The sequence below is a fragment of the Hemicordylus capensis genome, chromosome 2 (genome assembly GCF_027244095.1).
Source record: "Hemicordylus capensis ecotype Gifberg chromosome 2, rHemCap1.1.pri, whole genome shotgun sequence".
NCBI lineage: Eukaryota > Metazoa > Chordata > Lepidosauria > Squamata > Cordylidae > Hemicordylus > Hemicordylus capensis.
The window spans coordinates 164,528,045-164,553,704 of record NC_069658.1 but is presented as its reverse complement, the minus strand read 5'-3'; the positions used below and the strand labels follow the sequence as shown (position 1 = coordinate 164,553,704).

Below are 25,660 nucleotides of genomic sequence, written 5' to 3'. Positions count from 1 at the left end.
AAAGTGCACACTTGTACACGTGTTTGGGGAGGTGTGAGGGAAATCGTTGTGTTTCCCCCCCAAAAAAAACCCTGCTGAGGACACTAACAGCTCTTGTCCCCTACTACTCCTGCCTCCCAGCCCTCTGTTTGCACAAGACTGCCCAAGTCACTCCCTGCAGCAGTCAAAGCCCAGACCTTAGTTTCACTGGGTCTGCAATGATGAGGGAAAGTCAGGACACAAAAGGGATCTACAATACTTCTGCTGTGGCAGGACCACACTTGCAGGACGACGGGGGGCAAAGGGAGGGCTGCCAGTCCTCTGGGATTCTCCTGGAGACTCAGTATTTGGTCTTGCCACAAAGGAGCCAGGCCGGCTGCTTCCAGTGCCGTCACAGGTTGACCAGTGGGATCCTGGAAAAGAAAGGAGGGCAGCCGGGAACAGACAGATATGAAACATATGGGAGGGCTGCTTCATCTGATCCCGTCATTTTGGGATGGAGTACATGACCTTGGGGTCAAGGTCTCCCCAAGACTCCCCCCAAAACCCTCCACGCTTGAGGGTCGCTCCTGGCACACTTCACTTCAAAATGCCTTTCATACAAATCGCTCTTAGGACTGTCAACTGACTAAATAATTTGTCGCTGATTAATGGCCTGCCCTTAAATTGACTGATTGATTACATTTAAATATATTTGCATGTGATCAAAACTTCAGTGCAGATGCCTCTGAGATACTGAAGCTATGAGAACTTCAACCTGCATATGCAAACATGGCAGTTTCTTGTTCAGTCTTTTAAATATCATTTCCTATTACATTAATCCAAAATCACCCCAATTTATAAATATCTGCAGTCTTAATTGGACCTGCCCATTTGATCTCCACTGATTAGTCCAAGATTGCTATAGTTTGCCATCTGGCATACAGTTAGACTGCTGAAACTACTTTTTTCTAGTACCAGATGTGTGGTGCGCACGCTCGCTCTCTCTCTCTCTCTAATATATGCACAAGCACCTGAGAAAATGTAATTCTTTATCCAGAGAACTCAGCTAATGTTGAGGCCAGAATGTGGTTGTGCATATTTCACAGGCACCTGTTGACTCGTGGTCATGACTCCTCCCTGAGCAGTAGCACAAAGTCTGAGCCTGAGAAAGCAGGAACAATCAGGCTGCAAGGGTCAGCCCCAACCTCAGCCCCAAGCCCTGACACGAAGCTGGAATCTGAACCTGACCACGCCCCCCCCCAGAGCCAGAAACCCCAGAGCCAGAAATCCCAGCACTTACTCAGCCCGAGCCCCCATTGAACCAGCCTTTCCCATGCCAAGTTCTTCATGCTCCCTCTCCCAAGCCTGCACTGACAATGGACCAGAACCAGAAGGGACTTGATGGGGCAGAGGAGAAGTGCTAGACTCCAGGCCAGATGAGTGCCCCTTTAAATATCTCTGCTCCCCAGGCAGGAGACAGAGCCTGCAAGTCTCTGTAGTCTGAGCCTGGAAGTACTGTATTCAATAGACCTCATTCCAGCTCTGGCCTTTGCTGGAGCAAGTTGCTCACTTGGAGCTCTCCAAGGTGCTGCAACCCTGGCTCCCGTTCTTGACGGCATGAGAGGACACTTTATGCCCATGATAGGAATGCTGATGAGTAACAAAATCTGCTCCTCCATGACCCTGGCGTTATTCTTTTGAAATGTTAGAGCCCAAGAAACCTCTGCTGTACTGTTCTGGTGTGGGAGCACCCATCTTTTTTGTTGGAAACATGGTAAACACAAGACTATTCCGTTGCCCTTAGCAATGCCCCATTCATGTCACAAAACTTGTGGTTTTAAATTATTTGTATCCAGGCTGGAGGTGGGAGAGATGGCTCTCCCCTACAGTTCTGCTTCCTCCCAGAGCAAGACTACCCTCCACCATATCCGTTACTTTTGGCAAGATATTGTGCTAATGACTTTGAATGCAGACTTGCCATGGGAGCACATGACAGTTCACATGCAGTGAGACAAAAGTTCTCATCCTCCTTGCCCTCCAGGGGTCTTGCTGGCAGCCTTGCCATGTTCAGTACTTTTCTTGTGGAAGGCAAGATGGATGCTCCTACAGAAGGATATCATAGCAGGGGATTTTTCAGCCCCTGGGGGTGGGGGTGGGGAAACACCTTTAGAAGTCAGAGTCATGGAGAGGGAAATCGTGTTACCACCATTAATATGGTGGACAAAATCCAAAGGGTGCTTGTGATGCACACAAACCACATTTCACATGGTGGTTGAAAAATAGCTTTATACTCTAGAGGAAGAATTGCATTTCCCCAGGTAGAAAATACATAGTATATCTGGTGCCAGGAAATTGTGATGTTCCTGCAAAAGAAGCATTACCTCCAAAGGTGTCTGGACTGTATGTATCAAATGGATGGCAGCAGTACTAAAAATTAGGATTCAAAGTGTTAATCTGATTCACTGATTAAATCCATCAACTGTGGCTATAACCCGGCAACACAGTTATTTATTTATTTAGCATATTTTTATACCACCCAAAACTTACGTCTCTGGGCGGTTTACAAGAAGATTTTTTTTTAAAAAAGTAAAACATTAAAAACAAAAACAAGAAATTTTAAAACAAGAAATTTAAAACACAACAATTTAATATTTTAAAAAGTTAGGCTGCCTAAATCCTACTGATTTCCTCTGGTCTGTTTTTATTTTCCCTCTCCCACTCTTCAAGCCAAGGCACTCCCATATATACATATCTTAGTATCTGTGTCACTTACCTGTTGAGCTGGAAGGCACTGGTCTTCCCTAATCCCTCTAGCTTCTCTGTGCCCTCCAGTCCCTGCCCAGTTTCTGCCATCTCCGGTGTGGGAGCCTGTGAATCTCCATAGGGCCCCAGGATGCTGACGGAGGCAGGTGACAGGTCTGTTAAGGGCTGCTGGCTACCCTGCTGTCGCAGTCCACTTTGCTGGCTAGAGTGGCGGCGGCGTTTCTGGTTGCGGTCCCAGCTGCAGGGAGAGTGGCGGTGGTGGTAGAGTCACTGTCTATCACACATTCATTACTTAGTTGTTTCAGGGTTCCAAACACCTTTCTAGGTAATTTTCTTGTTTTAAGGAAATCTAGGTAATAGGGAAATCACATTTCCCCAGTAGTCAAATGGCCACTTCGATCGATGAGGAAATGAAATGTCCACCTGTACCGTCAACAGAGAATCACCTCAATGATGAGGTGAGACACTACTGAACTTTATTTCCCTGTTCAAACATCAGTAGTGGGTGCCGTGTGGAATTTGGTAACAGGGGAGCCATGGGCACCTACTGGACAGTACCTGTGATGTCAATGGTGAAGAGCAACAAATTCCCCTTCAATCTTAAAGCTGAACATCCTGGGCCTTGCACACCTGAAGGAGTCCCTTCTCCCAGTCATTCATTATCATTCTCTGAAATATATGGGGGAAAGCTCTGGTTCCCCTCCTTCCCAGAGGTAACAGGTGAGCCATGGGTATTGATAGGGAATTGGAGCAGGGCCATTACAATAGTTGTTCTGGCTCTTTGAATTCCCTGTCCAGGGACAGCCACTTCCCAAAATCTTTGTACTTTTTTCATTACACTTATATCCCACCTTTCTTCTATTATGGAACACAAGGCAGCTTACATGAATTCTTAGGTGGTCTCCAGCCAAACCTGGACTTGCTGAGCTTCAGCAAAGTGGCAGCATCATTTTAGAGAGCTTTCCTTGGATTTTATTTTTGTATTATTGTGCCTACAGAGTGATGACCTTTACCTTGTTTGTTGTATTTGTTCTATTGGTTTTTAAGTGCTTTGAGTATTTCTAACAGAAAAGCATTCCATACATTTTAATAATAACAGCCACCAATGCTTGTGCCATTTTATGACCCCTAAATGTATATTTGATGATGTTTTAAATTTAGAGGCTGAGCGTTTTCCTACTACACAATGGAAGCATAAGATGGTTTGTGAAGCCCTCTGAGTCCATTCCTTTAACAAACCCCAATTGATCAAATTCTATCAGCACCGCCCCTTTTGCTGCAGAAGGTTCTTCACTATTTCAGGAACCTTTTCTAAGCCTTCTTCTCTTCCTCATATTTCGTTCTTTGGAAACTGTGGATCCCTTCCTCAGCATGAGAGCCCATCTCTCCCTAGGGATGTGCACAAGCTGTTCATGCAGTCCCTTGTGGGGTGGGGTGGGGAGGGGAGGGGTACTTTTAAGAGGCAGGTAAGGAGCTCCTTACCTACTTCTTAAAGATTCCCTTCCCTGCTTGTCGAGCCAGCTCAAACGCCGGCGTTCGAGCCTGTTCAGCACTTGAAAAAAGAAGTGCTGAACAGGCTTGTGCTCCCCCCTCCCTCACCTGTGGGAAGGGAAAAAAAGCAGCAGAGAGGTCTAAAAGAAGGCCATCATTGCCCACCTCCCCTCCCTGCCATGACATAAGGGTGGGATATTGTATCCCTACTGTTGGAGGGAAGCTAGAACAGCTGCAGCTCTCAAAACAAAATATGGGGGTTTTGTTTCACGAAAAGACTCTTGGAGAGTCCTTCGCCACTCGAATGCACCCAGAGAGGCATGTGCCCTAGAAGAGAAGTGGGCAGCAGGTAGTTCACAGAGCAGCAGTGACCCACTGGGCACCTGCTGGTTGCTCAGATTATTGCCAATAATGCTGGACTACATGCTCCTTGGTCTGATCTGGCACTTCTTAGTCTTTACGTTCTCAAGGAAGAGTGCACTCAGGATCACTTAACATACATGAGTTATGCCTTATCTGTTAAGCGATCCTAAGTTTGCACTCTTATGTTGTAAATTTTAAAATATATTAGTGGACTGCAGGGATATCATTTTTTTAAAAAAGTAGACCATGCAAAACTGAAATCGTCCCACCCTGCCCTAGAACAGAAACACCTGTGGTCATTAAACTGGTTGATAGGATATGCACTGACAGCAGAACCATGAGGTTTCCCACAGCAGTTCCTAACTAGCACCTTGGCAGCAGAGAAGTCCACGCTTCCTTTCCAATGCCAGATCCAAATGTGTGGCCATAGAATTCCACACTTCCACAGGCATACTAGGAACTCTTGGTGTCTCAGCCATTTTCCCAGAAACATTCAATCCTTTGTGCTGTCTGACTGCCAACAGGAACTCCTCAGCCTGCTGTGCTGTAGAAATATCCAGGCCCTAGTCTGGGGGATGGGACCCCTGGCTACAGGACAGCCTCTGCCTGGTGTAGCTAGATTGCCAATTTTGATTCCAAGAGGTCTTGTACCCAGGCAGGGCCAGGGTGGAGCCTGCTGGATTGGAGCAGGAGCTGAGATAAAGCAAAATATTTCTGTTTGCTCTTATGGCTGGTGGTGCTGGCAGATCTGGAGGGCTGAGCCTGTGCTTGGGCTCCAGGGTGAGATGGAGGAATTGCACAGGAAGTGGGTGTGAGAGCAGGCTACCCTGTGGCTCTCTGCCCTGTCTGCCTCTGCTCACCGGGGCCTGGGGGAGCGTAGCAGTCAGGGAGGAAACACACAGTGTGCACTCACATGATGCACAGTGTGATTGTGTTGACTGCACTGGGCAAATATATGCATTAAGTTAAAATGATTGTGCTGACCTCAGGGGCAACTGACCTAAACTTTCCGGCTTTTACCACCCCCGCCCCCCCGCCCCAAGAAAAAAGAGATTCTGGTAGCTGGCACAGATGTTTTAAGGAACCGAATTCAAACTGGACCACCGTTATGTGAGCCAGTTCGAGTGTTAAACTGGTTCGGAACTTGTTCAATTCCATTCAAGGGGCATGTTTGTAAAAGGGGAATCTGGTGAGGATTCCCCTTTGCAAGCAAAGGGGGGAACCCTGCCTTTAAAAAACTAATGGCAGCCAGGTGGCGGAGTGGTAAGAGGGCACCTTATCACCCGTGCTGGCCGCTCTAAGCTCCAGACTGGATCTGGCACCTGTGCATGCATTTGCATGACCTCCTCACCAGATTCCCCTTTACAAGCATACTCCTTGAGCTGCCGAACTGGTTCCAAACCGGTTCCCTTAGAACCGGGTTGGTTTGGTTCGAACTCAGACCAGCAATCCATTTTTTGAAGGCCGGGTTGGTTCTAGTTTGAACCTGTCAAACCAGGGTTCGAATAGAACCAGTTCTGCACATCCCTAGTTAGTTTAACCCCTGCTACCTTGGCAAAGAGGCACCTTTTAATGTGATGTTTCTCTTTATTTAGCCGCGGGGGTGGGGAGTAACTGGCCCTATCCACCCCCAGCATAGTACCTCCAGTGACAGCTGCTGGTGTCTTATGCTTCTTTTTAGATTGTGAGCCCTTTGGGGACAGGGATCCATCTTATTTGTTTGTTATTTCTCTGTGTATTTCTCTGAGCCATTTTTGGAAGGGCGGTATAGAAATCAAATCAGATCAGATCAGATCAATGAATGAATGAATGTGCAATCTTCTACCTGGGAGCATTGCTTCAGTACAGAAAAAGAATATTTTTTCTTGCCTGTCCATTGCGGACAGAGAAGATGACAAATTGTAAGGACAACTTCAAAGGCATATGAGTACTTAATGCAGATGTAAATCATGTTCTGAAATCATAACAAAATAAAGACATTAATAAAATCAGTGGCTGATATCCAGAGTAACTGAGCACAGATGCGCCAGGAATGTTGTGGAGAGTTCTCCTAGCTGCACAGTGCAGCAATGGGAAGGGAGAACCAATTTTGAAGCTTCGCTTTGGAAGCACCCTGTGTCCCCCCAAAATATGCTGTGCAGCCCTCAGGGCCATGTTTTCAGGTAACACAGTGCACTTCCAAAGCAAAGTGTCAAAATTCACTCCCCCTGCCACTGTGCTTGCAGACCGTGTTTCCCCGAAAATAAGACAGTGACTTATATTAATTTTAGCCCCCCAAAATGCACTAGGGCATATTAGCGGTACATCAGAAATTACTGCTAGGTCTTGCTTTCGGGGTAGGTCTTACTTTCGGGGAAACAGGGGATGTAGCAGCCATGGGGAAGCTCTCTGCAGCACAGATGCATCTGCCTGGTGCATTTACTTTGGATGGCAACCAGTATGTCTGAGAAACAATCCTTTCAACAGTATTTCCACTATGACTGCCAAGTAACCCAAACCATCTACAACTTATCGTGGCATCTTAGGAAGACCTGATGGTATGCAAGCTGAGACCACCTTAATACTTTACAGTGAGTTCGTCATCTGCTGTGTAAATGTGAGTTATTCATCTGCTGTGTAAATGTGGTTTCTTCTTGGCTTCAGAGTTTGTCTGACAAATGTACATTCTGTCATCAAACTGTGCTCCATCCAGCAGTCTTGCCTTTCTACCAGCCATACTTCGTTTGGGCTGTCTGCCTTTTATTTTATGCTTTTAATGTACACACCACACATATGTTTAGCTGTTTGTCCATTCATCCTTCACTGTAGTCAAAGGATTTTCTTTTAAAATGTGGAAAACCGCTCCAGAGATGGGGAGGAGTGTGTCTGGGTGATATCACAAGCAATAACCAATTGACGTTACCTATAACTGGCTTTCAATGCAAGCTTGCAGAATTGGTTTTTTCCGGAGCTCAGCTTCAGAGAGGAAAAGTATGCTTGTACTGAATGTAGTGCTTCTCTGCAAGCACCTGTTTTTACCCTTAAGTTGCACATTTCAAAACTATACGGTCATATCTTTGCTTATGCACAGAAAGATAGGAATAATACTCAGCTAAAAAAACAAAAACAAATACCAATTTAAAAAGAGTTCTATTAAACCTCTTTTCAAATGTAATATAGACGTTTCATACTTTTATAACTCTAATAAGGTTGTTAAAAGTAACACAAATTGTGCAAATGTACTGATGATATATGTGCAATACACAGTACTCAGACCAAAATCATAGAATGGCTTAATCGTACATATAGAATTAGATGTGAAAAGTGTGTTAGACAAGCTAAAGGAGTTAATGTACAACTGAAGATGTCAATTGTTTGACCCTGTAGTAATCCCTCCATTTGTCAGGGCAGGGAAGACCAAAGGTGGCCTTTGAGTTTTATGTGGACCTACCCAGATTTCATCGACAGGTGACATAAAATTTCCCCAAAAAGTTTAAGATGTCAGAAGTTAAGCTGTGAGAAACAAAGATATTGTAACCTCTTTTAAAAATCTGGTATGCAATACATAATGTAATGCATATATTTGTCTCTAACGCTATACCTGATAGTATGTGTTCTCTATGCCGGTATGTGTTCTCTATGCCTGTTAGAAGGGCAGTTTGTGCAACAAAATACATTTCCACCTCCTGGACCGCTGCCTGGGGAATAGAAAGCTCACCAAGAACATGTAAGTTGGCTATCCTTGGATTATTAAGGCATTCATTATCTTTGACTGTACTGTAGCATACCCCCAGTACTATGTCCACACTCTGCTGCACCTCCCCTGATTTCAGATGTAATATGGAAGGGTCCTTTGCACCTACCTAAAGTCTACTCACCAGAATTTGAGTATTATCCCCATAGCAACTAGAACGATAATAACAGAGATCGTAATGGTAACATATAACTGAGGGTCCACACCTGGAAGAGACAGAGAGAGAAACAGTGAGAATGATACACAGGAACATAGGAAGCTGCCATATACTGAGTCAGACCATTGGTCTATCGAGCTCAGTATTGTCTTCACAGACTGGCAGTGGCTTCTCCAAGGATGCAGGCAGGAATGTGTCTCAGCCCTATCTTGGAGATGCTGCCAGGGAGGGAACTTGGAACCTTCTGCTCTTCCCAGAGCGGCTCCATCCCCTGAGGGGAATATCTTGCAGTGCTCACACACCAAGTCTCCCTTGACCAGCTCTGTGGGGATCAGGGACACACCTTAAAGCCATGCTGCCTGGCTGGGCTCCCGCACGCCTTTAGCAGATGCATGGGAAGCAGAAATCCAGCAGGTGGGGCATGGAGTTGCAGCGATGGGGAAAGTTGCACCTGCTGAATTTCTGCTTGTCACTCAGGCTGTTAAAAGAAACACAGAAGCCTTGCCAGAAGGGGGGGGGAATGCACCTTTAGCCCCCTGCTCAAGGAATGGGGGAAGAGAGGAGTGTTACCTTCTCCCCGGGGCCCAAAGAGGAAGGGCCGTAGTGTGGCCGGGGTTTGCCGTAGGTTGAGCCCTTCATTGTGCAGCAGCGAGTGGGAATTGGGTTGCACCGTCGCCATTCCGCTTGAGGAAACAAAGGTGTAACCCGGAGGCGGGAAACCTGGGTTGGCCGAGTTGGCATCGCCTCCATCTTCCACGGATATCGTGGGACCCCAAACTATGGCCCAGGGGTACTGCGAGGAGGAGAGGCCATCCTCAAAGCCAGAGGGGGTGGCAGGCCGGGTCCCCTGGGCCTGACGCCTCAGCCGCACTGCACTGCGTAGCTCCGCCCCTTTGTGAGCCAGGGACCGCGGGTGCAGTGAGGAAGGGGGCGGTCCTTTATCGGGAGGCGGGCTCTTGTCCCAGGCGCAGACAGATCTGGGGGCCGAGGGGCTGCGGTGGCCGCAGAGTGGCCGTGCTGCCGGGAGACCTCGGGAGCGAAGAGACCAGGCGCTGTGTGGTGGCACTGCTGAGGCAAGAAGCAGAAAGGGCCAGAGCTGCAGCAGACGGAAGCAGGAGACCAGAGGAAGCATCACACTGTGGAGGGGGAGAGGGGGAGAGAGAGAGAGAGAGAGAGAGAGAGAGAGAGAGAGAGAGAGAGAGAGAAGTATGCATATTACTCATCAGAAGAGTCCCTCCTTTTGGGGAAGCCAGGAAAGAACTGAGCAGAGCCAGCCCTAGCACAAGGCAAAGTAGCTCCTCTACCTCAGGCTGTGGGTTTGGGCTGCCTTTAAAGATGGTGTACAGAACTGACTGGTGGGACACAATCCTCTGGGACTTCTTCTCCAAAAGCATCATTGGAATGAGAAAGAACTGCACAGAGACCGTTGTGTTCCTGGGCGCTTCCCAGACTGCCCGCTATCACAGTGTCGCAACGAGTCCCTGAAGTGTGCTTCCGTATCGCCTGTGTTTTGACATCGCAGCCCCCGCATTGTAAGGAATTCTTATTCCCAATGCCTTCTTTCACATTTTATCGCTGCGTCACAGCCCTATGACGTTGCAAAAAATAGCTGTTTTTGCCCACTGTAGGAGGCTTGCCCCCTTACAACGCATCTCTAATGCGGTTTGGATTCGGCGCCACAAAATGTTGCAGGTTACAGCACTTTTTGCGGTGTAAGGCTTGCAATCTGGAAAGTGTCCCAGGCAGCTTCTGTTCTTTGTGACGAGACTGGCATAGGGTAGCTTCCTGGTGCATTGCGTCCCATGTTCAATTAAGGGGGAGGGGTGCTGTTTGGGCTTTCTGCCTCCAGCACAGAAATGCCTTGGGCAGGTCCTGGAGATGGAGCAGAAGAGCAGGCCCCTTCATCCAGTATTAAGCCCCCAGCCCTGACCAAGGCTCTGTCTGGGAGCAGCTGGAGCTGTGAGTAACTGTGGCATTTTTTGTTTGCTGTTTTCCTGCTTAGGTTCCATCACCTGTCATTTCAGTTTCTGCTGGAGCCTTCTCTTCATGTCAGGGGTTCACAAGTTTAGGATTATCTCACTAGCCATCCATTTTTTGTGCTCACCACCAACCCCGTTTCTTCTCCCAAATCTTCCTGGTACATAGGGAGAAGGCTTAGGAGGGAAGCAGGGCTTCTCTCATTTGCATGGTGATATGGAGAGCAGTGTTCCCTCTGACAGGGATTCCCAGAGGTTGTTGACTAGAACTCCCAGAATCCCCAGCTGCAATGGCTCTTGCTTGAGGATTATGGGAGTTGTAGTCAACCACATCTGGGAATCTCTGTTAGAGGGAACACAGCTGGAGAGGGTAAGAAACAGTGGGAGCCCTGCTCTCCTACTGCTCAAAAGGGATTCCTGCTGTTTTTTACCTTCTCAAAATGGCACTGCAGATGAGTGTTCTGGGAAGGAGAGCTGCTGGGTGTCTTGCTAGCTCGAGGATTGGAGGCATGTGTCACGGGTGAGCTGGCAAATGGATGTGTAGATGCCTGCCACACAGCCTTGAGAGCTGAGGAGCGGCTCCATATCCATGCTTAAAGCCGGTCCCAGTCCCATTGGCTTGCTCACTCACCCCCGGCCACTGCCAGTATCATCCCTTGCCTATTGCCTCCCAGCAGCACCGGGCCCTCTGTGCTTCTTTGGTCTGTGGCAGCAGCTGGGACGTGCACCCTACATTGTTTCCATCTGCTTCCAAACGCTGCTCTAGGTGGCCACTGAGGTGCCATGGCCACTCCTGTCCCTGCTCTGCCATGTTTTCTAAAATAACATTGTGAACCTACCAGGTACTAGTCTCCATATCAAGAGGCAACCGTTTCTCCACTCAGTAGTAAATCCGTCTCATATTCTTCACTGAAACCAGGAATAAAAAAGCAGTGTTAAGTTGCATGTCACCTAAAGCTTTTCCAAGTTCCTTCAGTGCACCTAATGAATGGCTGCCCAGTGGCCACCAACTCCCATTACAGTCCTCCGAGTCTCTTCAGTTCTTGTAAACACACTATATGCTGTGAACACAAGCAGACTGCAGACCGATGCAGAGAGAAAACATGTCATGGTCCTAATATGCATACATATGAGAGGGCCACTTCCACAAAAACAGGGATGTTTCCCCAGAGACACTGAGGAGAACATTTGCTGCCTCTGATTCTTATCCGTAAAACAAGTTCACAGGATCTTAATTCCTGTGGTTATTTATAGCATGGGGCATGTAATCCATTTAATATAAAGAACCACTTCCATTGTGCATGGAGACAAGGAAATAAAAAGCATAGGAATAAAATTAGAATGATAAATACAGGAGATCGTGAAAGGGAATGAATCAGTTCAAAAAGTCCAAGCCTGCTAAAGAATTTTGGGAGGAAAATGTGTCCATAAAATATTTAGTGTTTACTTTCTGGTTGGCTAACATGGCTTTCCCACATTCCCTCTTGCCCTCTATATCCCTGCTCTCTCTCTTCTTCCTCCTTTCCTTCAAAAACACACACACACACACACACACACACACACACACACACACACACACACACTTTTGGGACAGAATATGTTTGCATAGTCTAAAAAATTGCAGACTGGAATACTAGGAATATTAGTATCTCCCCAAACTCTGGTCCCCCATTGTAGATGCACAATAATGGTAGGTGGTCATGACAGTGTATTAGAAAAAAGCCAAAAGCAGGATAATTTATTTAATGGGATCAACTAAAATATCACAAAGCAGCTTCTGAGATCTCTAGAATTCTTTCAGGCCAGATATGTAGACCATAGGGGACAAGTGTCAATGTCTGCAGTTTATAACAGACTTGACATGGGGTGCAGGAGGAGTTAAACAGATGTCGTTTGTTTGGCCTCACTTGGTACCACACTGATTCTAGGATAGAAAGAGGACTACCCTGACAAAGAAATAAACATGGCTAGTAATGGCAGTGACTTGGATCTGTCTCTAGCACTACTCAAAACACATAGAGCCCTTAGAAGGCACAGAACAGAAGTAAAGAGAAACATGGTAGCCTTTCCATTAGCAAAGCTGGAGATTAATTTTACGTGAGCCAATAGGTAAAGAAAGTCTTGAAAATGGTTTAGCACCCAGTGAGGCTAATTGAATTGCATTCACAGAACTGCTTCTCCACCCCATCCAAGGTTTTTGGGAACGACAGATGTTGGGTCTTTCCCACAGGGCTGATACCATAACAAGGTGTGATGAGGTAGCTGTCTCAAGCAGTCATTTGGGGAGTGGTAGTAGCTGCCACTTCCTATCCCCTGTCCTGTCTGCCGCCCGCCTCCCCGCCCTTGCTGTGACCACTGCCCTGCTCCTCCTCATGCCGTGTTTGTGTCATATGCACATGCACACCTCAGCCTCTCTCTTCCAGTGCAAGTTTACATATTGAAAGGAGATGGATGGAGCAGGAGAGGAAATGGAGGAGGAGAGGGAAACAGTGGCCTAGGCCAGGGATTCTTAACCTTGGGCCCCCAGATGTTGTTGGACTACAACTCCCAGAATCCGCAGCCACAAAGTCCATGTCTGGGGCTTCTGGGAGTTGTAGTCCCAGAACAACATTTGGGGGCCCAAGGTTAGGAAACCCTGGCCTAGGAATCTCTGCTCTCTCCTTCTTTCAATAAGACACACAGCGCCCATGGAATAAGGATGCTCACTGAAGCTGCTCATCCCACACTGGAGTGGGACAGGTGTGTATGGCAAGTGCATTGTTGGCAGAAGGGGGCAGCAGGTGAGATGAGGCAGCATTTAGCACCCCATCTCAGGCACCCAAGAGTCCTGAGCTGCCACCACACACCCAGCTTTCTCTTCCCTTCCACCCACTTATTCTCCAGCCTATCAGGCCTTGGCTGAGCTCTGAGACAGGCCAAAGCACGTGGTCCAATACTAGCAGGGGGACCAACGGCAGATGATGTGGTTCAAACAGTCTGAGGACAAGCTCTGGAGCAGGAATGCAAGGGTCCGAAGGGGCCAGAGGCTGAAGCTGTGGTTAGTTATTGTATTTATCCTATTTTTAATCATCTTTATATACCCTCTGATATGCCTATTCCTAGGCAGTGTGCATAATTTAAAATAAAATAAATGTAAAAACAGAATAAAAAACAATTTTATCAAAGCCGCCCAGAGACTTAAGTTTGGGCGGGGTATAAATTTAATAAACAAACAGACAAACAAACAAAATAAAATAAGAACAATTAAATGGGATAATTTTAACTACAAGCCTGAGAAACCAGGTGCATCCTGAGGGTCTTTTAAAAAACACGCAGTCAGAGATGGGGAAGCTCTTATTTTGACAGGGAGTGTATTCCAAAGCCCTGGGGTGGCCACAAAGAAGGCCAGGTCCCGAGTCACCACCAAACAAGCCAATGACAACCATAACCAGACCTCCACCGATGATCTGAATAGGCAGCAGAGTATGAATTGGCAGACAGGTATCAGATTGGTAAGGTAGGACCATCTGAGTTGCTACTCTGACAAGTTGCTCAGTCTGAGGAACTCGAACTCGAACATCTGCTATACAGAGCTGTATAGAGCCATCTAGGCCCTTATTGGTTCCTTGGGTCATCTGGGGCATTTCCAGACAGCATGCTTTCACGCGGCTTTACTGTGAGGCTTTACTGCGAGAGTTGAATTTGCCCCCCCACAAATGACACAAAAAGCAGATTCCCCACCCCACCCCGGATATAAATCAGGATACGCTCTAACACACAATGAAAAACCTGCATCATGTCTGGAGTGCTCCCCAATAACTTGCAGGGACTTTGGGGTAAACCTGGCCGATATGTGAACACCCTCCATTCTGGAGGAGAAGTGAGCTAAAAGCCCCGTCTGGAAATGCTCCTGGTCTTGCTGGGTTGATAAGCAGCAATGCCATTTTCGGCCAGCACAGAAGTGGCACTGCCGTACAAGAAAGATCAGGCCAGTAATTGCTTTAGCCTGCAAGCTCCTCTGGTGAAACAGGGAGCCCTGCTGCCTGAATCTCCAGGCGCCTTACATAGCCTGAAGCATTCTGGAGAACTTGAAAGCTTGCATATTACTTTCTGACATTGGTTGGTCCTAATAAAAGTACCTTAATAAAATGTACCTCATGCTGTGTAAAACCTAATGGCACAGCGGGGAATTAACTTGCCTAGGGAGCAAGGGGTTGCTGGTTCGAATCCCTGCTGGTATGTTTCCCAGGTTATGGGAAACACCTATGTCGGGCAGCAGCGATATAGGAAGATGCTGAAAGGCTTCATCTCATACTGTGCGGGAGATGGCCATGGTCAACCCCTTCTGTATTCTAATAAAGACAACCACAGGGCTCTGTGGTCGCCAGGGCACTTTCTAGACTAGCTGCTCAACAGCAGTAAAATGCCTCCATTCAGGCAAGTCACTTTCGAAACGTAAACAGAAGGGGGAGCAGTCTTGTGGAAACGAACAACCCGAAAAAACTGCAACTTTCTTACGCCAGATATATGATGTCCTAGCTCTATATCCCAGCGATTAAGTTCAAGACAAGGCATTGGCAATGTGAACGGCACCCTGCTGTCCACGTAGGGGCTGCGGTGTCACAACACAGGAAGTGTGGAAGCAGACTTGGGAGATCTGACGTGACCCCATTGCAGGGTCTAACCTGGCAAGCGCCCAGGAGTCGACACCAACATAACGGCACAACTTTATTTTCTACTTTAATAAAAGTGCTATCTGGCTTTGGATTATGGACGAAGATTTCAAAGATATGTCAGCCGTTGCATCTGAAAGATGCCTCAGGTTCCATTTATCCATAGATGGGGAGATATTGGCTGCTGCAAACCTTGCAGTCCTTTTCAGGGGCTGGATATAATATCTCTCACATTTACTCTCCAAGTGGAGCCCTATGAAAGCCTCTTCCTTTATGTGCTAGACAATGAAGGCGGCTGACACAGGTCCTTCAGCTGAAAGAAACTTAAGGGAGAGAAATCAATGTGCTAACATTTTGCTGACGCGTTCACTGGGGCTGTTAGACAAACCGCAGCTTCTAGGTGAAGCAAGAAACAGACACTGGCTGGTTAACTTTCTGCTTTGGGAGAGTCTTCCCTTCCTCCTCCCCCCACCCCCACCTTGTGCATGATCACATATCTGAGAGAAAGTGAGAGAAAAGAGGGAGGGAAGGTGGGGGGGGGAGATAAATTGACAGATAAAAAGTAACTAGAACAGATGGTCATATTCATAAAAACTACAAGATGCAGAGAGAGTGTATTTTTGACTTCGAAAATAAATTCAGTCGTCTCTTTATATTCTGGTAAATCTGATGTGTGTTTTTACTACATGTTAAACGGCTTTTTTATGGCAGCCTTTTATTACTTTAATCTTTTGAACATGATCTCATAGAATATGATTCAGTTTTGATTAGACATGTATAGTATTTAAACTGAGATCTTTGCAAACATACAGTGGGATCCCCGCAGAGGGTGAGGGGGATGTGGAAATGGCTTTTTCTGCTTCAAGAGGGCTGTCAGAGTTATGTTATGTGCCTCTGGTGTAACATCCAGTGTGGCTCTGAGAGTGTCGCATTGCCAGAGCAGATTCTTTGGGTCTGAATAGAGAGAACGGTAATAATGCAAGCGCCAGGTTGGTTGGTTGAACTGCAAAATGACAAGAGTAATAGATTCTACAGCAGTGGGCTTTGTGGCAGGATTCGCTGGTGGTGATGGCTGGCAGGAGGAGGAACAAAAAGAGGACTTTCTACTTGCTGGGGACGATGTGGGTCCGGCTGTGACTCAGAGGCATTGTCAGCTGTAGATTTTAAAAGAGTTTAAGAGCTAATCTAGTCTAACTCTTCACTTGAAGAACAGTGACTTGGAGAGTCATGGGCAAGCAGGGACAAATGTCCTGGGCCCAGAGGGTCAGGGAGCCCTCAAGGGGCCCCCAAGCTGGTTGCCCCACCCTAATGCCACCACCCCTGCAGGGCAGGACAACCCCTGTGGTGGCGGCAGCGGGCACTGTGGCTGGCAGGCCTCCTCAGCCAAACTGTGCGCCTGCACAGTTCAACGATGGATGTTGCATGCCCGTGAGGTCATGGGCATGCAGTGTCCATCTTTGAACTGTGCAGGTGCACAGGGTGGCCAGAAAGGCCTGCCAGCCACAGCGCCCACCACCGCCACCATGGAGGGTGGCCTGCCCCACTCAGCTCATCCCCCAAGATAAGAAGCAGCGGCAGCAGTGGTGTTGGAGGTGGCCGCCGGCAGAGGAGGAGGTAGGGGCAGCAGCAGGGAGATGTTAGTTGCCCCGCCCCTTGCACCTTATGTCAGGCACAGGGGGCGTGGCTTGAGGTGTTGGGGCTCACACACTTTGCGTGCATGATGGGGGGCCCCCCTGCCCAGATTTTGTCCCCTGGCCCCTGGGGGTCTCGCTACACCTCTGCTGAGAGTGGTTAAGGGTGTGGGCTGAGACGGTCTCTCCCCGGTGCGGCTCTCACCTTTGCCATGAACTCACTGGGCAGCCTTAGCCACACTCCCAGCCGCCACTCCCAACTGCCCAAGTGAGGGATAAAATAAGGTGGAAGCTACACATAATGGCTGGTGTGTGGCTGCTGGCAAAAGCAGCAACCCCACATCCAGGAAATGGGAGGTCATTAGGGGGTGGCCCATGGGGCTTGGCCCCTAACTAATTGCTCAGAGCCACCTCCGTCCTCCATGACCTTTTCCAGACAGGAAGTGCAACAGTGGAGGCAGAGAACTCCTTCTAGCCTCACCTAGCTCTCTGCTGCTTCCGCTTTGAAAGGTGTTGTGCTAGGAATACTATTATAATACTAGGAATTTTTTTTTTAATCATATGTAATTATTCTTGGAAAGGTATGACTGAGTTTAATAATCAAAAGGGGGCCTGTGGGCCTAGGGCCTAGATCTTTTAAGTATCTAGTAAGAGAGCCAGTGTGGTGTAGTGGTTAGAATGCTGGACTAGGACCAGGGAAACCCGAGTTCAAATCCCCATTCAGCCATGAAACTAGCTGGGTGACTCTGGGCCAGTCACTTCTCTCTCAGCCTAGCCTACTTCACAGGGTTGTTGTGAAAGAGAAACTTAAGTATGTAGTACACCGCTCTGGGCTCCTTGGAGGAAGAGCAAGAAATAATGTAATAATAATAATAATAATAATGATAATAGTAATGATAATGTTGAAAGGCATAATCTCATACTGTGTGGGAGATGGCAATGGTAAACCCCTCCTGTATTCTACCAAAGACAGCCACAGGGCTCTGTGGGTGCCAGGAGTCGACACCCATTCTGACACCGACTCCACGGCACACTTTACCTTTAACACCCCTGCTCACATGTCCTCCTCCTCTCTCCCTAGTAAAGATTAGCAATGCAAAACCCACTGCAAATGTCTTGCTTCTTCCATCCATCCCTTGAACAGCAGCCAAAGTGGAGTAGGAATAGCAAAACGTGCACCACAATGACATCATAGCACACCTAATGCACTACTCAGTGTTACAGGGTAAAAGGAGGAGAAGGCGACGCAGGGTTGCTGCTCTAGATAACTACAACACATTCATTATCCCAGTCTAACGCTGGCCTACTTACAGGGCTGTGGTGAGGATTACCAAGATAGTGCATGGCTGCATGAAGCATGAAACACTTGAAATGTGCTATATAAATGCCAGCTATTCTTATGAGTGATGAACAATCCCTGAAAGATGCTTATCAATAATCTTTTGAAGTTCCTTCATCAAGTATGGAGATTCTTCATTGTCCCTGGGCAGTTATTTTCCATTGCTTTAACTCAGGCTCTCTTCCCCAATGTTTAGCCTAAAATTGTACCTGCCTCTTATTTAAACCCACTGCATCAGTGAACAGGGTGAACATTTGTTCTCCCACTTCTTTCTTACATCCTCTTAAATATTTAAATATCCCTCCTTAATTTCCTCTAGATGAACCATACCCATTTATTTTGGCCTTCTCTCATACAACTTGCTTTCAGACCATTTTATCTGCCTCACAGCTCGCTTTCAAATTCTTTTTAATTTATTTATCAGCAAATTTCTTCATGGCAAAGAACCAACTGCATACTCCCAACACTTTCATAATACTCTTACAACCAGGATAGGTATTATCCAGGATAGGAGAGCCAGCATGCTATAGTGGCTAGAGTGCTGGACTAGGACCGGGGAGACCCAAGTTCAAATCCCCGTTCAGCCATGAGACTTGCTGGCTGACACTGGGCCAGTCACTTCTCTCTCAGCCTAACCTACTTCACAGGGTTGTTGTGAGGAGAAACTTAAGTATGTAGTACACTGCTCTGGGCTCCTTGGAGGAAGAGCGGGATATAAAATGTAAAATAATAATAATATTACTTCCTGAAAGGTTTCATAAAGGATTATATTTTTCATGGTCACTCATGCTATATCCAGCAGTGATAGAGGAAGATGTTGAAAGGCATCATCTCACATTATGCGGAAGGAGGCAATGGTAAACCCCTCCTGTATACTACCAAAAGAAAACCACAGGGCTCTGTGGGCACAAGGAGTCGAAATCAACTTGACTGCACACTTTACTTTAGTACTGATCCAGCACTAGTAGTGTAGATACAGTATATCATACAGTATGTTGGAGGGAAAAGCAGGGGTGGGCCTCCCAAGTTAAGACCATCTCCTCAAGCAATGGATTGTTGGGGCACCACAGGAGCAGCAAGATTACCCTCACCACACCCCATTTCCTTCTGCTCCCATTGGAGCAGCTCTTTGCTGAGCAGTGGCACAGCCACCACTCTGCAAAACCTGCCCAAGGACGCCGGTCCTCTGCTTCCTCCTCGACCAGCACCAGCTCCTTCAATACCGTCCTTTCTGGGATCATCATCATCATCATCTTCAGTTGAGCAACCAGGGCTGGAGACTGCAGGGTTACTGGAAGAAACGTCGCTTAACCGAAAAAATATATATGAAAAATGCCAACAAGGAAATAATGATCTGCTATTACAAGTCTAGTCCAACTAGAAGAGGTTATTTTTAAAAAATGTGCCAAATTTGGAAAGAGAAGCATCCAGATACAGAAATAACAGAACAAAGGCTAGCAGACCAGAGAAGATTCATAATAAGAAATAAAGTATTCACAGAAGTTGAGCTGGAAGAACTGCAAAGAGCAACACAAGCTCAAGATATGGAAGAAGAATTACCACCAATTGAAGAAGTTGCTCAGGCGCAGGTGGAGGAGGTGTTGGAAATCGAGGATGCCACTGTTGCTGAACTGTTTCAAAATCAAAACAAGGCAACCTCCCCTTTGCCTTCACCTCAAAAACCCAAATGCCCTTTAACAGAAAAGCAACAAGAACTAAAGCAAAAAATAACTGAGCACATGAACCAAACAACCACCAGGGTTCGACTTCCAGCACTAAAAACAGCTGCCAAAAAACAACTTGCTCAGGCATTAAAATATGTCAATGCTGCACTTGCAGAAATAACAACCAAGAATTTTCAAGAAACAAACCAACTAATGTTCAGTGCAGCAACAATAACAACACAAGAGCTCGGATATAAGATCTCCCATCAACAATGTGCACATGGTTGGCAGGCAGGTTATCAGTCTATAATTACTTGGAACTGCACCTTTTGCTGGGTCTTTCATGATGAGATGAGTTTTCCCACTTGTTAACCAATATTACCTCCTTGCAAAATGTGATTGAACTGTTTTGATAATTGTTTATGAAAGCTTGTTAGGTGTTTAAGCCAAAAGCCATGCAGTTCATTGTCACCTGGTGCAGTCCAATTTTTAATTTTCTTTGCTCTTTCACTTATTAATTCTGGTGTTATTATTAGATCTTGCATTTGTTGGTTACATTTTTTGACCTCTTTCACCCAGCCTGCTTGTTTATTATAATCTATTGGATTGTCCCATAATTTCCCCCAGAATTGCACTGTTTCTTCTTTATTTGGTGTTTCTACGTTTCTTGCAGTTTCTCCTTCTATGCTTTGGTAGAAACATTTCTGATTCGACTGGAATTGGAGGTTCTGCCTGTGTTGTGTGTAATTCTGGCTTCATATTTGCTAATCTTCTTTGACACTGCTTTGCTGCTTTTATTTGCTGCTTTATTATTTCCAGGACTTCTCTAATTTTCCTTGAATCTAGATGGTATTTTTGGATCTGATACTGTTTGGTGTTTTCATTCGTCAGCTTCTTGTCTTTCATATCTTTCAATTTACTAGCATCTGATCTAAGCCTGGAGATTTTATTTTCTAATCTAATCTTCCATTTAAGTGATGTACTACTTCATTTTTTACAAGTCCACTGTTCTTATATCCGAGCTCTTGTGTTGTTATTGTTGCTGCACTGTACATTAGTTGGTTTGTTTCTTGCAAATTATGGGTTGTTATTTCTGCAAGTGCAGCATTGACATCTTTTAATCCCTGAGCAAGTTGTTTTTTGGCAGCTGTTTTTAGAGCTGGAAGTCGAACCCTGGTGGTGCTCAGTTATTTTTTGCTTTAGTTCTTGTTGCTTTTCTGTTAAACGGCATTGGGGTTTTTGAGGTGAAGGCAAAGGGGTGGTTGCCTTGTTTTGATTTTGAAACAGTTCAGCAACAGTGGCATCCTCGATTTCCAACACCTCCTCCACCTGTGCCTGAGCAACTTCTTCAGTTGGTGTTAATTCTTCTTCCATATCTTGAGCTTGTGTTGCTCTTTGCAGTTCTTCCAGCTCAACTTCTGTGAATACTTTCTTTCTTTATAATAATAATTTCTTAATAATAATAAGTGGTTGTGGGGCTTGTGTGCTCTGAGGAAGATGAGAGCTATGCCAGAGGTCCAACCATACTGGACAGGTCTCACCAGAGGAGCCAGACAAAGAGTGCCTCTCCCATCAACAATATGGTGAGACGTAACTTTAATAAATCTATACCGGATCGGTCGTCGCCCAGGTCAACAAGGACTGCGCCAAGTGCTTGAGTCCCTGGACATCTGGTGGCAAGTGGGCAACAGGACTCAGGATCTTCAGTTGAGCAACCAGGGCTGCAAACAGCAAAGTTACTGGAAGAAACGTCACTTAACCAGAAAAAAAATATGAAAAATGCCAACAAGGAAATAATGATCTGCTATTACAAGTCTAGTCCAACTAGAAGAGGTTATTTTAAAAAAATGTACCAAATTTGGAAAGAGAAGCATCCAGATACAGAAATAACAGAACAAAGGCTAGCAGACCAGAGAAGATTCATAATAAGAAATAAAGTATTCACAGAAGTTGAGCTGGAAGAACTGCAAAGAGCAACACAAGCTCAAGATATGGAAGAAGAATTACCACCAACTGAAGAAGTTGCTCAGGCGCAGGTGGAGGAGGTGTTGGAAATCGAGGATGCCACTGTTGCTGAACTGTTTCAAAATCAAAACAAGGCAACCTCCCCTTTGCCTTCACCTCAAAAACCCAAATGCCCTTTAACAGAAAAGCAACAAGAACTAAAGCAAAAAATAACTGAGCACATGAACCAAACAACCACCAGGGTTCGACTTCCAGCACTAAAAACAGCTGCCAAAAAACAACTTGCTCAGGGATTAAAATATGTCAATGCTGCACTTGCAGAAATAACAACCAAGAATTTGCAAGAAACAAACCAACTAATGTTCAGTGCAGCAACAATAACAACACAAGAGCTCGGATATAAGATCACTGGACCTGTAAAAAAAGAAAGTAGCACATCACCTAAATGGAAGATTAGATTAGAAAATAAAATCTCCAGGCTTAGATCAGATGCTAGTAAATTTAAAGATATGAAAGACAAGAAGCTGAAGAATGAAAACACCAAACAGTATCTGATCCAAAAATACCATCTAGATTCAAGGAAAATTAGAGAAGTCCTGGAAATAATAAAGCAGCAAATAACAGCAGTGTCAAAGAAGATTAGCAGGTATGAAGCCAGAACTACACAACACAGGCAGAATCTCTAATTCCAGTCGAATCAGAGACGTTTCTACCAAAGCATAGAAGGAGAAACTGCAAGAAATGTAGAAACACCAAATAAAGAAGAAACAGTGCAATTCTGGGGGAAATAATGGGACAATCCAATAGATTATAATAAACAAGCAGGCTAGATGAAAGAGGTCAAAAAATGTAACCAACAAATGTAAGATCTAATAATAACACCAGAATTAATAAGTGAAAGAGCAAAGAAAATTAAAAATTGGACTGCACCAGGTGACGATGAACTGCATGGCTTTTGGCTTAAACACCTAACAAGCCTTCATAAACAACTATCAAAACAGTTCAATCACATTTTGCAAGGAGGTGATATTGAACAATGGCTAACAAGTGGGAAAACTGATCTCATCATGAAAGACCCAGCAAAAGGTGCAGTTCCAGGTAATTATAGACCAATAACCTGTCTGCTAACCATGTTCAAATTATTAACCGGAATAATAGCAGATGAAGTGATGCAACACGTATTAACTAACAAACAGCGGCCAGTTGAACAGAAAGGAAACTGCCCGAACACCAGAGGCACAAAAGACCAGCTGCTCATTGACAAAATGATTTTAGAAAATTGCAAGAGGAGAAAAACAAATCTAAGTGTTACATGGATTGACTACAAGAAAGCCTTCAACTCATTGCCTCACACATGGATACTAAAATGTTTAGAAACAACTGGTGTCAGCAAAAACATTCAGATATTTATTAAAAAAGCAATGAGCATGTGGAGTACACAGTTACCAATCTACGGCAAGACACTTGGACAGGATAGCATTAGAAGAGGCATTTTCCAAGGGGACTCACTATCCCCTCTGTTATTTGTAATCACCATGACCCCACTTTCACAAATACTCAACAAAACAGGCCTCAGATACCAAACATCTAAAACATCAAGTCAAATCAACCATCTGCTGTACATGGACGATCTGAAGTTGTATGCAAAGTCCCAGTCAGAAATCTAATCACTGCTAAACACTGTCCGTATATTCAGTAGCGATATAGCAATGGAGTTTGGACTAGACAAGTGTGCTGCATTAATAATGAACAGGGGGAAAATAAGAAAAACAGAAGGAATAGAACTGCCCAATGGAAGCAAGATCAAGAACCTCGAAGAGAAAGAACCTTACAAATACTTGGGCATTCTCCAGGCTGATAACATCACACACACTGAAGTTAAAAGAAAAATTGGAAGTGAATACATCAGGAGAGTTAGAAAAATCCTCAAGTCCAAACTCAATGGCGGGAACACCATACAAGCCATAAACACCTGGGCTACACCTGTTATCAGATACACTGCAGGAATAATAGACTGGACCCAGGCAGAGCTTGAGACGCTAGACCGTCAGACCAGGAAAATCATGACCATCAATCATGCTCTGCACCCCCGCAGTGATGTCGATAGGCTCTACCTCCCTCGCAGCTCAGGTGGAAGAGGAATGCCACAAGTCCATCAAACAGTAGAGGAGGAAAAAAGAGGCCTTGAAGAATATATCAAGGACAGTGAAGAAGATGCACTTCAAATGGTCAATAACGAGAAACTATTCAACACCAATGAAACAAAGCAGGCGTACAAGAAAGAACAAGTCAAGAACCGAGCAGAAAAATGGAAAAATAAGCCCCTGCATGGTCAATATTTGCACAATATAAGTGGAAAATCAGACATCACCAAGACCTGGCAATGGCTTAAGAATGGTTACTTGAAGAAAGAAACAGAGGGTTTAATACTGGCTGCACAAGAACAGGCACTAAGAACAAATGTAATAAGAGCAAAAATCGAAAAATCCACAACAAACAGCAAGTGCCGCCTTTGTAAAGAAGCAGATGAAACAGTGGACCACCTAATCAGCTGTTGTAAAAAGATCGCACAGACTGACTACAAACAAGCATGACAAGGTAGCAGGGATGATACACTGGAACATCTGCAAAAAATACAAGCTACCTGTAGCCAAAAATTAGTGGGACCATAAAACTGAAAAAGTTGAAGAAAATGAAGATGTAAAAATATTATGGGACTTCCAACTACAAACAGACAAACATCTGCCACACAATACACCAGATATAACTGTAGTCAAGAAGAAAGAAAAACAAGTCAAAATAATCGACATAGCAATACCAGGGGATAGCAGAATAGAAGAAAAAGAAATAGAAAAAATCACCAAATACAAAGATCTACAAATTGAAATTGAAAGGCGGTGGCAGAAGAAGACCAAAATAATCCCAGTGGTAATTGGCGCCCTGGGTGCAGTTCCAAAAGACTGTGAAGAGCACCTCAACACCATAGGGGCCACAGAAATCACCACCAGCCAATTACAAAAAGCATCTTTACTGGGAACAGCCTATATTCTGCGACGATATGTATAACAATTGGCAATAAAATTCAGCCATCCCAGGTCCTTGGGAAGGACTCGATGTCTGGATAAAACAAACCAGTCAATAAACACCCGTCTGACTGTGTAAACAAGAAATAATAATAAATCTGTGCTCCAGTCCTGGAGAGATGGAGCACGTATTGTTGGGAAACCCCCTCTAAGAATATGTCTTACAGTCCTCTCCTAGCACCCAACCCCACCCCACCCCACCCCACCCCACACACACACCCTAACTAAGAAAGTGTCCAAACGCCAAGCAGATGCTCCCACAATTGAGAGAGCTATTGTAGCTATGGAGGATGGGGTTGTGTATGTGATTTCCTTCAATCTCTGCTTCCTTTGGAAATGCCCTGTGCCACTCAAAAATATGTTCTTGAGGGCTGAGTGACCCTCAGGGGCATCTTTTCCAGTGGTGCTGGGCATTTCTAGAGGAAACTGAGATTAGAGAATATTACACCCCCACCCACCTCCCTGCTGCAGAACTCGGGAAGCCTTCCACAGTGCATAGACTTTTCTTTAGTTAGAATGTCAGCCAGTGCTACCTCCCCACCCCCACCCCACCCCCACATTTTCAGAGCTGTACATCAGGGCCTGCCCCTGTAGCAAGGTAAAGCAAGTTAGTTAAAGTGGCAAATTTGTGGGGAGCAGAAGATCTAGAGCCATCCCTCCACTTTCTCACCTCTGCAGCAGCTAGCAGCTCCACAGAGCTGCTAGCACCACTCTTACCAGCCCAGCTCTATGGGTGACACCACTCTAGCCCAACTCTTCAGGCAGAAATCCCTCTTCCTCCTCCATGGTCATTGCCCTTGCTGGGCACATTAGAGTTCTGGGTCGCCACCAACTCAGCAGAGTAGTTACCTGGCTGTTCCAGTAGAGTAGGAACAGCCAGGT

At 45.7% G+C, this 25,660-nt stretch overlaps 1 protein-coding gene across 2 annotated transcripts in view; it reads right to left on the bottom strand.

Moving 5' to 3' along the window:
- Window positions 1-220: 220 nt before the first annotated feature.
- PIANP (PILR alpha associated neural protein) overlaps window positions 221-25,660 on the bottom strand; it is a 47,247-nt gene continuing 21,807 nt past the window's right edge. For both annotated transcript variants that reach the window (XM_053290840.1, XM_053290838.1), the window contains exons 2-6: window positions 11,284-11,353; window positions 9,039-9,604; window positions 8,436-8,517; window positions 2,735-2,962; window positions 221-392 (exon numbers count right to left, since the gene is read on the bottom strand). In XM_053290840.1, the coding sequence (XP_053146815.1) occupies window positions 371-392; window positions 2,735-2,962; window positions 8,436-8,517; window positions 9,039-9,604; window positions 11,284-11,300 (915 nt within the window). In that variant the 5' untranslated portion in view covers window positions 11,301-11,353 and the 3' untranslated portion in view covers window positions 221-370. The remainder of the gene's footprint in view (window positions 393-2,734; window positions 2,963-8,435; window positions 8,518-9,038; window positions 9,605-11,283; window positions 11,354-25,660) is intronic.